Genomic DNA, 12331 nt, shown 5'->3' with positions numbered 1-12331 from the left:
CTCAATTTTAGTTTACTTCAAAAGTAACAAAAATTAGTTAGAAAATACCTTAAAATTTAGTAATTAGGCCTACCAGTAAAAAAAATCTACTATTTCTAATGTTAATGGTATACAATTAAATTAAAACAATCAAATAGATGAATTTCTTTCTTTCTTTTCTGGTGATTTATTTCTCATGTATGTGTGGAGCTTGTAGATAGGAATGTGATATGAAAATTTTATAGTGTATGAAGAATGGTTTGCTTGAACTTGGCTGAGAATTGTACCTAGGATCTAGAAATTGTACCTAGAATCAGATGGAGGTGAGGCTACCTCCATTATGGAGGTTGATATTAATTAAGGGATATCATGAGTGCTAAAAATACAAATTAATATATGATGTACTAATTTTTCATTCAAGGGCAAAAAAAAATTATTTTTCTCATGCTAGAATGAACAAAAATATGCTTAGTTCAAAGAGTTGATTTTATAATGGCAGGTGGGGCAACTGGTCCATGATTTTACAATTGGGGTAACTGGAACAACTGACTCTAATATCATATGAGCTTGTATATTTTGATGTGAGGGTGTTGAAGCTAGAATTAATGTAAGAGCACCGCTTGTTATGACTTAGATCCGGTTTATGCATAAATTAAACACAACTCACATTTAACAACACTTTTATTGATACAAAATATTGAACTGAAAATTTCTAACAGATATTTGATAATTTACAGTTACCAAAGTCATACAAAAAAAAGAAGAAAAATACAGTTGACAAAAAAATAAACTTCTTATAACATATTATTTCTTAGATATACCAAAAAAGTTTAATTCTTTAATATCAAAAAACCCTCTTTTAGAAATCATTTCTGGTTACTCAATTGCACCAATCACATCCTCCTAGCTGTACTTCCCAATATCCACTTTATCTGGCCACTTCCAGGACTTAAGAGATTTCTGCATTGCTGATATTTCTACCTGATCATCTGAAAGACTTAAAATTTTGCCTGGGAAATATTCATCTTCATACATAAAGACTACATATTCCCTGACTTTCTTATCAGTTTTTTTTTTTTAATTTAAGCAAATCTTCATAAAACTGCTTGCCATTACAAAGCATTTCAAATTTCTTCTCATCTGCAAAATCCTTTTTATTTTCTTCTACAATGTCATTAAAATCAAAAACTACTTTCTGATCCACCATCAAATCCTTTTTTTTTTAATGTTAAAAATATTCAACTTATTTCATTCGATTATAACTATCGGTATTTTTCTCTTTCTTTAACAGATAATCTTTACTGGTGATAATTTCACAGTTTGCGACAAGTCTTTTTCACTTCTTCGCAGGATTTTCCAGTTTTTATTTTTTTTCATAATTTCTAACAATTCCTCAAAGGTTTTACATCCCTGTATCTGATTCTGAGGAAGTAATTCCTGCTTCCAGCTGTACCACAGCTGAGGATGTATCAACTTCCAGTTGTACTGTGGCTGAGGAAGAAATGACTTCTGAGTATGGAATCGCTGAAGAAGCAGTAGCTACGGCTGTGCTGTATTAATGTGTGGCAGATTCTTTTTATACCTAAACAAATCATCTTCTTTAAACACTGACACAGGAATTGCCTCCTTGTAAGAACCTTGTTTATCTTCATCATAAATTCCTGTGGCCTTAAACGCACTGGCTATATTAAGAGCAGATATGTCTAATGCAAGCTTAGTTGTAATTTGAACAAATGGTTGTTTTGGAACTTTTTCATGGGGATTTTCCCCTGCCACTTAAGAGAGCCTTGTCCTAATTAGTTTTCAGACTTTTAAATACTGCAACATCTAATGGTTGGAATACATGTGTTGTGTAAGGGCGTAACTGCATTATAGTTATTTGATTTTCTTGGGTTAATCTGATCAACCGTGTGGTGTGGCCATCATATATTAATAATACTGGTCTGTTTTTAGTTATGTTAGGCAGAAAAATATCACAAAACCAATTATAAAAACAAGACCATCCAGCCTCGAGATGTTGCAGAAACAACTGTTTGTGTTGGTACATTTTCATTTACTCAATTTTCCATTACACATTTACTTTTAAAAACACACAGAAGAGGTATCATTTGGCCATCAGCAGAACATAAAACAGATATCCAGATGAATAGTTTTGCACTAACAACTTTTGTTTTACTAGTGTCATGATAAAACAATATTCATCATAATTGAATATCTGTTCTAGCTTTCCCTTAAGATGAAGTTCTTCCACAGTTTTTTCTAATATTTCAAAATAATTATAGATGACCCATGGGTTCACCTGATCGCATCTAACATGCTCAATGCTCTGGGCTTTCATTACTGACAGGTGATGCCTAGTTTTGAACTAGTTACTGAACCAGTCAGTACCAGGGTGCTGATCTTTACACCTAGTTTGAATGTTGTTCTGTCATGTATAACTGCACCATGTCTAACATATCCTCTCTAGATAGGCCAAATCCATTTTTTTCCATTATTTTTAAACACTCCACTATTTCATTTTCTTCAAGAGCACAAAAATATGTTTCAATTCCACCACCACCCTTACCTTCTCTTGAAGTCAGTCAATCGTCCCTGTGTCCCTCTAATACAATGTTTTAACATAGAACATGGAATATTGTAAAGTGTTGATGCTCCTTGGGTTATCTTGTTCCCATTTCCAATGTCATCAAGTGCCTTATTAAGATCCTCTGTGGTATATTAAAGCCCAGCTCCTTTTTGACTCTTTCTTTTTACGTTTTCACCACTGTCTGCAACAAAACCAAAAGGAATTAGGAAAAAATAGTAAAACATTGATTAGGTCAGTTTAGATGAGAAAAACAATGACATAAAAGTACATTGATAGCATATTTAAGTTTAACTAATGTTAACTTATTTTATTGGCAGTTACATTTTATTAAGTTTAGTTGTTCATTTTTATAGCCTAAAAATAGTATCAAGTTATCTACTCATATAACAACACATCAAATGAGATAACAGGGTCTTGTGGGGTAACTTGGCCCATACCTGACCCAGTTCATAGGGTGACTGGACCACCCATCCTAACCTCAAAACTTACAGAATACACATGCAAAACTAAGTATTACATTGTTAATTATATATTCTTTAGTAGTGCTAAAGTAAAAAATGTGACAAAAACACTTACCTTGATTATTCAAAAAAATTACTTAAATCGTAGTCACAGAGTAATGTTTCCGAAAAAACAGGTAAAATTTCTCGTTCTTCTCACACAAACCAAAAGTACTAGTGAAGTTAGAGTTGTTTGAGACAAAGACACATTCTTGCAGTGCTGCCAACTGTTAAAATGATCTTACAGTTTTAGGAAGCACAGCCTATGGCCCATTACCCCAGCCTACCTTAAAGCTTTCAGAAGAATAAATTAGGTTTTTGATACTTTACTCACAATTAAACTTCTTTGATATTAAAATTACCAACAAATTTGTTACAACTAACTGAATTTTAAATAGTTCTACTACCACAGACTCCTTAAATTCTTTTTAGAACCTCGACTATGGTAATACACACAATACTTTGTAAATTGAAAAACTCAAAATTTTCTATTAAAAATAGATAGTTTACAAACATTCACCATTTTTAAAAAAGAAGTATGATGGCATAACTGAGACACTATGGCAATATGCTTATGCTACTTTTAATAGATTACTAATCTTAAAACATCTGAAGAACTCTGAAAATTAAACTAAAAGGCTTCCAATTTCAAAAACAATACCACATCTTCAACCTTTTCAGAACCAGCAAACTGTAAATCCTAATTCATGCACAGACTATGTTAAAAACTCTGTTAGTAAACACGGCAGATTTGTGTCCAGGATTTATTACTTTTTGTTATGTGGACAAATCACAGAATTTACGTAATACGAGTGAAATAATTGAAATTTTGCTAAACAAAGAGTCACGTGATAAATATAAAAGCTAATATTCTATTGATACTTTTGATGTCCATAATGTTAGTGAATGTTAGTTTTAGTGAGTTTACTGGTAGTGAAACTGCATCAACTTTTAATAGTAATAGTAATCGACAAACAGAAATTGAATCTGAAACCTAACAAATAATCTATAATCCGCCATCAACTAACAAATAACCTGAAAAACATCCACCAATTAACAATCTGAAATAAATCCACCATAAAAGACAAAAATTAACACGTGTCTCTCAAGATAACCTAATAGGCTTTTAGAATGATGGTAGGTAACATGATTTTATTCTCTCTATTTCCAGCTGTTGCAACCTATTAAAAGTGTAAATAGTCCTTTTTAAAGCCAATAAAGTACAGCACATGTCAGTGAAAGAGTTATATTAGTCATATTAACATGATGATAGTACTCAAACAATAAAGTTCTAAAACGAGTTTATGCAACATCAGTGTGTGCAGACAGTTTACTGCAGTCACGTAAGCGTGATGACAGTAATGAAAAGGTAAGTGTTTTTTACAGTTTACCATTTCAAATATTAAAAGACCAGTTATAACTAATTTTTTGATCATGTAGTTTAATTATAATTATTTTCTTTATTCCTTTATTACTTCCACAGAAGCACTAATAAAGTGGAAAAACTTAAAAAAAAATCTGGTCATCATAACTTTATTATTCAACTTATAATCCTGAATTAGTTGACAACACATGTCTTATACTTTTGTGAGCTGCAATTGTAACAATACCATAGCCAGTAAAAAAGCTAGTTTTAGAAATATTTAGTAATTTCAAATCTGACAGATATATAAGTATAATGAATAATGCTACTAAATTAAAATGATAAAAAAGGCTCTTTTGGATTTAAATTCAGATATATTTTAATTAAATAATAATGTTCACATAAAAATAAGTTATTAACACATAGCATTAAAGGGGTGAGTAAACAATAAAGTTATTTTTTTAAATATTAGACTTATGGCTACATAAGTTTACAACAGTTATGAGTAATGTGTAGCATAATTTTCAACTCCAATAGTTATTTACAACCCCTGAAGTAGGGGTTGAAGTGGCAAAAACAGTGATTCTCTAGGGAAATCATAATTTAATTGGTATTGAACTATAACATCAAACTATTGACATCAAACAGATTAAAAATATACTGTTACCAAGCAACTATACAAATTTTGTTTTTTGTTTTTAATGAAAAGTCAAGTTCATTGATGTAACACTTTTTTTTAAACATACCTTATACCAAAAACACTATATATGGTTCCATCATATTATAAATCAAGGAACACGCGGAGAGAAAATTATGTTGCAATCTAGTAAAGAACCAAAGATATGATTGATGTAGTGAATGAAAACAAGGGAAAAATAAATTTTCAGAAAAAAATTAACTAAATAAACAGTAATTAAACACTAAAACTCACTCTGAATCAGAATTGTCCTGCTCCATATTTACACCTCCTTCACCCTGCACTTGTTTTTCTTCATTTTTTATGTTCTTTAAATGTAACCTTCTCTTTCGTACTTGGTGTGTATTTGACAGTATTTCAATGATTATCAGTTTTCTTCTCCTATCCATCTTTCGTCCAAGAATACTGAATGAATGCCCTGGGAAAAGCCCAGCTCTATCCATCGCTGATAAAATTGATATATTTACAAAATTTTACTCACCGATACCTTTTGCTACATCTTCAATGCAATTATTCAAACTGTCATTAGGGTTTTGGGTTCACCCTCTAGTGCAGCATCTTGAAAGCAGTTGGCTGTCTGTTACTCTTTCATGTAAACGGGCGATAAGCTGCAAAATAAACACACTGATTGGTGTTTTCATATTATCTTTATGTTTCCCAGGAGTTTTACCATGTGCTTGTGCTCTATTATAAAAGCACAAAGATTCCTCTCCAGTCAGGCATTTATGACGTGTAGTTTATCATAAAACTTTTCATGTATATTCGCTCCCTTAAAATCTAAAGTACAGATTATGAACCTTTAATTTGGGATAATTAAGATTAAGAAAAAAGGCTTTTAAATAACAAATCTAAATTTTATAATACAGTTATAACTTACCATCAAGTATTAAAAGCTTGTTTTATTGATTTTCAGAGCTTGTAATAAACTTTAGACAAACACCAATTTACATTTGGTAGTTTATATACAAGATAAAAAAATAACACTGATATCTTTAAGGAGAAAATATCATTAACAGCAATAAAACTATTATAACTATACCTTGAGACACATATTAGCATCAGGTTTATCAGCTGGAATCTGTACAGCAGGTTGTGACGGTGTTTCATTTGGAGTACTCGCACGATTGCTAGCACTGCTAGATTTTCGTGGTCTTTTAACTGGCGGTGTACTACTGGAACTATTACTTCTACGACCGGATCCAGGGGGTCTACCCACTCTTTTTCGGCCACGACTTTCTCTAATGACTGGTTCTGGGTCATCTACATCTTCTTCATTCTCACCTATTAACAAAAATGAAAAATATTAATACACAAGTAATTAAGATGTAACAATGGAAGTAAATTACTACTTAACATACAAGGCTTATTTATACTCTTGAGTTAATAACAATTATACGAACAATAATTCCCAGTAATAGAGAACAACTATTATATTGTCAGCTAAGCAGAAAACCTACACAAATATAAAGAGAGATTTTTATTGATATCTATTGGTTAAGCAATGTGAAAATGCAAACAAGAATTAAAAACATATTTGATCACATTAAAAACATTAACAAATAATACATTATAAACAAAAAGAGAATGTGAATAATGGTTATATCTTATTAAGAAATACAATGCTGATATATAACCATGATGTTTTTCATAAAACTACAAGACTGATATACTGATTCTCTGATCACCTTTCCCCGCAAAATGAGCTGTAGTCCAAGTATTTTTTATTAAATGATACTTCTCTACTTGAACAATTTTTTACAATCTACAAATTTTTACCTTTAATCTGAGACAACTTCAAGGACAATCTGAAAGATATAAAGGGGTTAAAGTAGTGTTGAAAGAAAAAGTTCTCCTACTTAATATACAGACAACAAAGAAAACAACTTCCCATTGAGTGGAAACACTGTATAATACATTGCTTCTCACAGAAAGGGATAAATTAAATTTGTTGCTTTATACTATCTGTTCCTGTCATTTTTATGGCTAATATATTTAAACCATCCAAAAGTACAAGGCAACAATCACAGTTTTTTCCTGAAATTAATGATGTTAATTTCACCTTCACTGCAGTAGCAGTGAAGGTGAAGGTGTCACTTTAAGACTAAATCTCACCCACATTTCAGTCTTGGTGTGCTGTTATTGAGCAAAAGTATATTTATATTGGCGAAGAAGGCAAATGGGAAATCAGCTCACTTTTTCAGTGAAGTCTAACACATATGATCTATTTTTGAGAATAACTTTGCTAATTTGTAAATTACTTTTTAAAGTTGCTTTATAAATGTAGATTATAATACTTGACATATAAAAGAAAACTAAATACTAGGGCTGTTTTTGTTTTCAGCCTCCAATGGGCTATAAAAAGACACATTGACACAAAATGATTTTATTACTAAAAGTTGAATAGTATCTAGCTTATTTTACTACATAATCACCAAAATGATTTGAAATATTTGTCGTATTGTGACACAAGCTTTCCAACGCTCTTTTCAAAGAAGTTTGCCACCAGTGAGGTGAGGTAAGTCTTGACAGACTCCTGAAGTTCTTTGTTGGTGGTAAAGTATTGTCTGCCCAACCATGCCTTCAATTCTCAAAAGAGCTCAACAGGTACTAGGTCTGGACTGTACGCAAAGGTCTTGCGTCACATTGGCACAGTGCGATCATGGATCAAAACCACACCAGACAAAAGCGGGCCACTTTGTTTGTTCTTGATCACTCTGCGGAGGTAACATAAAGATTCACAATAAACTTCCATTGTTGTTGCTGTCCTCTGCTCGATAAAGTCCATCAACAAGACACCTTTATGGTTCCAAAAAACTGTAGCCATTGTTTTCCTGCTCCTCAGTATCTGTTTGAACTATTTTGGCTTATTTGGAGAAGTGTGCATCCACTGCTTAGTTTTCTTTGGTTTCTGGATTTTCATACTGTACCCAAAGTGCACACAGTTTCCGGTATCCTAGGTCTTTAGTCACAATTGTGTACAAAGAAGACCTTGAAATTTCTGGGATTCTGGAGAAAGTTCACTTATTGTAAACCTCCATTTGTCGGAAACAAAATCAACACGCTCAACCACGCATACAGTAGCGACAGACTTGTGTCCTTGTCCACTTTTGTCATGGATATCCATATACCACTTCTGTACACTACCATTACTCATAAAGTTTTCACTATACACTAGACTCATTCTGCGATGGATTTCAGCTGTGCTATATACTTCTGCTTGCAGAAAACATGTCACAGTTCACAACTCATACTAGGCATGGGCATCAATCATAGTGGACATGTTTAATTGCCCGTAGCTTGGCTCAGACTGATTCAATGAAGCTAACACTGGCAGAGTTGTGATGGGGGGGGGGGCAATGCAATCGCACGACACGCAGACCTGGCTCTTGCCTCTCTCTTGTTAACTTAGATGCACGATCAGAGGTTGAAAAAGAAATCAGTCCTTATAAAAATAGATGAATTTTAATACATAAAACACATTTCTATTGTAGTAATTTAAATAAAAATAACTTACAAAAAAATTCAAGTCAGATGATCTATTTACTGAAATTGATAAGATTGATACTTAAGAAAATATAAGAGGCATCATGTGAGAATTGTTCAGAAAATGAATAATAAATACGTATCTGGATTTACGATTTACATTTTACAAATTACTGATTATTAAAAAATTAAACACAAATACACTTGACAATTAAAAGAAATAATTACAATATATTACAGAAAAACTAAATTACAATTATTCCCTCTGGAGATCATGTAATAAATTAAACAGACTCAGTACCAGTCAGGATGGGAGGGATTCATTTGCACGATAAAAGACTAACAATAATGCATAAGACATAAGTCAAACAATAATTTTTTGATTAGAGATGGGAAAGAATAAATGCAACAGTTTTATTAAAACTGTTATGGAATAACACCTGTTGCAGAGCAAAACAGTAAGATGAAATTACATAAGTCAATATCAACAATGTAATCATATGACTGATTGCAGGAAAACTCCTGGCTATAATCAAAATATTAAGTTGGTACAACTTAGATAACTAAGACAAAATCAATTTTGCTGTTATATGACCTTCTATCATGAACTCACAGCAGCACCTTATGTACTGCTTTACATTTTGGTAATAAACTTTTATATCAATCTCTTTTATTAAAATAAAATATACCTTATTGCAAAATTATATAAATAATTATACTTAAATAATAAACTTTTTAAAAGGTAGCAAAACATTTATTAAACATTACAGCACTGAAACTAAGAACAAAAAGAAATAATAAACTCTTGATGCAACAATACATAACTAACTGATTGTATAAAACCGCGAAGGTAAAATTGAATGTAGTAATAAAGAGGAAAAGGGTTTAGCAAAAGCAGCAAATGGACAATGAACAACAAGCTTCAAGCTTATTTGATATCAAGCAAAAAATAAAAATAAACATAAAGTAACGAAACTGCATATTAAAAATCTTTGTAATCTCAGTGATGTATTTATTGTTTTTTTTTTTTCAAAATTCATCAGAAATTATGTAAATCTATAATGAATGTAAATAATAATTAAAACTTCATTAATCGGTACTAAAAATACACAGAAATAATTATTTAATTCAGTGAAAAGTTTATTATCTATAAATTACTATAGATTACTAAAAAATGATTATCATAAACACAAATTTGTATTATAGAAATTAAAACCACCCAAGATATTGTAAGATAAATTACTTACTGAGAAATAGTAAAAAGGATAAATAATATAATCTGGTAGCCATATTTAACCGGCTAAACTTTTCAAAAATTAATAAATATCTTTTCTAAGTATTTTGCAATAAGCAGCATCAGTATTTTAGATAAGCAGCATTTAGTTTATAGTCATCGATATAAATCGCACTGCAACCTTAGCAGCAATTAGAGAAAGAATTTCATATACAGCTATACCAAAGCGATAGTTATATGGGACTAGTAGGGTAGTTACATCACTTGTTTTGTTTTCGGTTTACATTATAACTTTTGTTTGTCAAGGATTGTAATGGATGAACCAAGTAAGCTTTAATCTGTTGATCTTCCATAAACAAGTGTAAGTGTACAACTGTGCATATAAATTGTGGAATTTTGAGAATTTATAGATTCACTATATAAGATTCTGAAATTTTTGTTCATTTTCTAGTATAGATAATGTAGATGGTATTCTATATTTATTTATATTATATATTTTTATTTATACATTTCCCATGTATATTATATGCTTTGCACTAAAAATTATTGTGGAAGATAAAATAGACATCTTGCATAGCTTTATTGGAGCAGAGACCAAATAGCTTCATGTTTTGTTAGTCATAACACAGAGTGTTATGACTAGTCATATTTGAATCTTTTTGTCTTGATTCACTATTAATTAGAACCCGACGTGGTCAAAAGAAAGTATGAGAAACTGGTAATTTTAAGTATAACTGATCCGGCTTGTTAATGATCAAGTTTTTCCATGAGAAGGCGAGTGATAAATTTTTATGCTGCACTGACATACATTGCATTATAATTAAATCAATAATTATTAACGTACTGATGGCATGATTGCTTCTTGAAGATGTAGAGGATGATGATGAAGCTGTAGGCAGTTTAGTTGTGATTGTGTTAGGTGGCAATTCTGCTTCAAGATCGACAGGAGGAGAAGAATTAGACTGATCATCCATCTCAGTAGCCATCTTCAGCGCCATCTGAACGATCATTTCATCACTACCAAACGCATTACTATTTCCTTCGATTACATCACTGGCATTTAACGATGATGTATTATTAGCACCGGGTCCAGCAACATCTGTAACAAATTGAAAAAAAATTTAATAAAATCAATAAATAATATAACTAAAATCTTAAATATAATCATTTCAATAAAGCATTTGATAATTTTGTACAGGAAATGCTGCAAGTTTGGTTACACGAGCCATCAGTGAAATTTTAATATAAGGTAGGGGACATTTAGTTGACTTGACTTCTTATAAACCGCTTTTAAACACTTAAACCTCTTGTAGTTTTATCTGTGATTTAATTATCGATTATGTAAAGATTATTGCATTATTTAATTCAACTTTATAAATGATTTATCAAGTTTGACATGGTTAAAATATTGCTCATAAAGTCAGGTAAACCAGAAATAATACAGCATTAAGAATAAAGACGCTTCAAAAGTTTATTAATACTTGTATGTCACTATTTGTGAATTCATTCTCTGTGCTGAGAATATTTTGTTACATTTTCTAGTACACACGATGCAGATAGTCGGCTATATTTATTTATATGATACAAGGGACATTCAATAATTAAAGAGACAAAACTGATATAGAAATGAGACAGTTTGTAGGAGGAGTTTTGTACTTTCATGACTTTAGGTTGGCATCACTGGGATGAGTTGAGAACAGCTGACAGATAAAAAAGTTGTTTTGTTTATAACCTCAATATTGCATTTAATGATGGCATGTCCGCTTTAAGTTTCCACATTAGTTGAACAATGTTCAGTGATCCGTTTTTTGCTTTCTGAAGGTGAAAAACCAGCTAAAATCTTTTCTCAAATGTTTTTACAGTACGGTAAAAGTTGTTTGAACTGCAGAAATTTTTATAAGCGGGTAGAACAGTTCAAACACGGTTGAACCTCAGTGACCGATGAGCAACGTCCTGGCCAGCCAGTTTAAGTGTCAACTCCTTTGCTTGAAACTAGCATCGACATCATTATTCGTGAAGACCGACGTATTACTGTTGAAAATATAGCAAAAACAGCTGCAGTAAGTGTTGGCACAGTTCATATTGTTATCAGTAACAAGCTCAAGTACAGAAAAACAAGTGCAAGGTGAGCCCCGAAAGAGTTAATGCAACAACACAAGGAAACATGACTCAAAGTGTGTACACTTGAAAGAATGCTATGAAAGGGAAGGTGACCCTTTTCTAAACAAGAATTTAATGTCTGATGAAACTTGGGTTCACTATTTTGAACCAGAGTCCAAAACACAAAGCACGGAATAGAAGCACACCAGCTCACCTGCAAAAAAAATTCAGAACGAGAGCATCAGCGGGAAAAGTCATGTTGACCATCTTTTGGGATCCCCAAGGTGTCATCTTTTGTGATTATTTGGAAAATCAGTGTATAATAAACAGTGTATACTACTAAGAAATGCTGATGAAAAGAGTAAATCCAGCAATGAGAGAAAAACGT

General features: G+C 31.6%; 1 protein-coding gene across 6 annotated transcripts in view; it reads right to left on the bottom strand.

The window, feature by feature from the left end:
• woc (zinc finger protein without children) overlaps positions 1-12331 on the bottom strand; it is a 111824-nt gene that overhangs the window by 27629 nt on the left and 71864 nt on the right. For 4 of the 6 annotated variants that reach the window (XM_075372278.1, XM_075372276.1, XM_075372279.1 and 1 more), the window contains exons 15-16: positions 10688-10942; positions 6166-6407 (exon numbers count right to left, since the gene is read on the bottom strand). In XM_075372278.1, coding sequence (XP_075228393.1) covers positions 6166-6407; positions 10688-10942 — 497 coding nt within the window. Of the gene's footprint in view, positions 1-2085; positions 2748-5360; positions 5735-6165; positions 6408-10687; positions 10943-12331 lie in introns of those variants that run through there. The other 2 variants (XR_012757281.1, XM_075372280.1) reach the window with 2 other exon arrangements.

Source organism: Lycorma delicatula, chromosome 7 (genome assembly GCF_047948215.1).
Source record: "Lycorma delicatula isolate Av1 chromosome 7, ASM4794821v1, whole genome shotgun sequence".
Taxonomy (NCBI): domain Eukaryota; kingdom Metazoa; phylum Arthropoda; class Insecta; order Hemiptera; family Fulgoridae; genus Lycorma; species Lycorma delicatula.
This window is presented reverse-complemented; position numbering and strand designations above follow the sequence as displayed.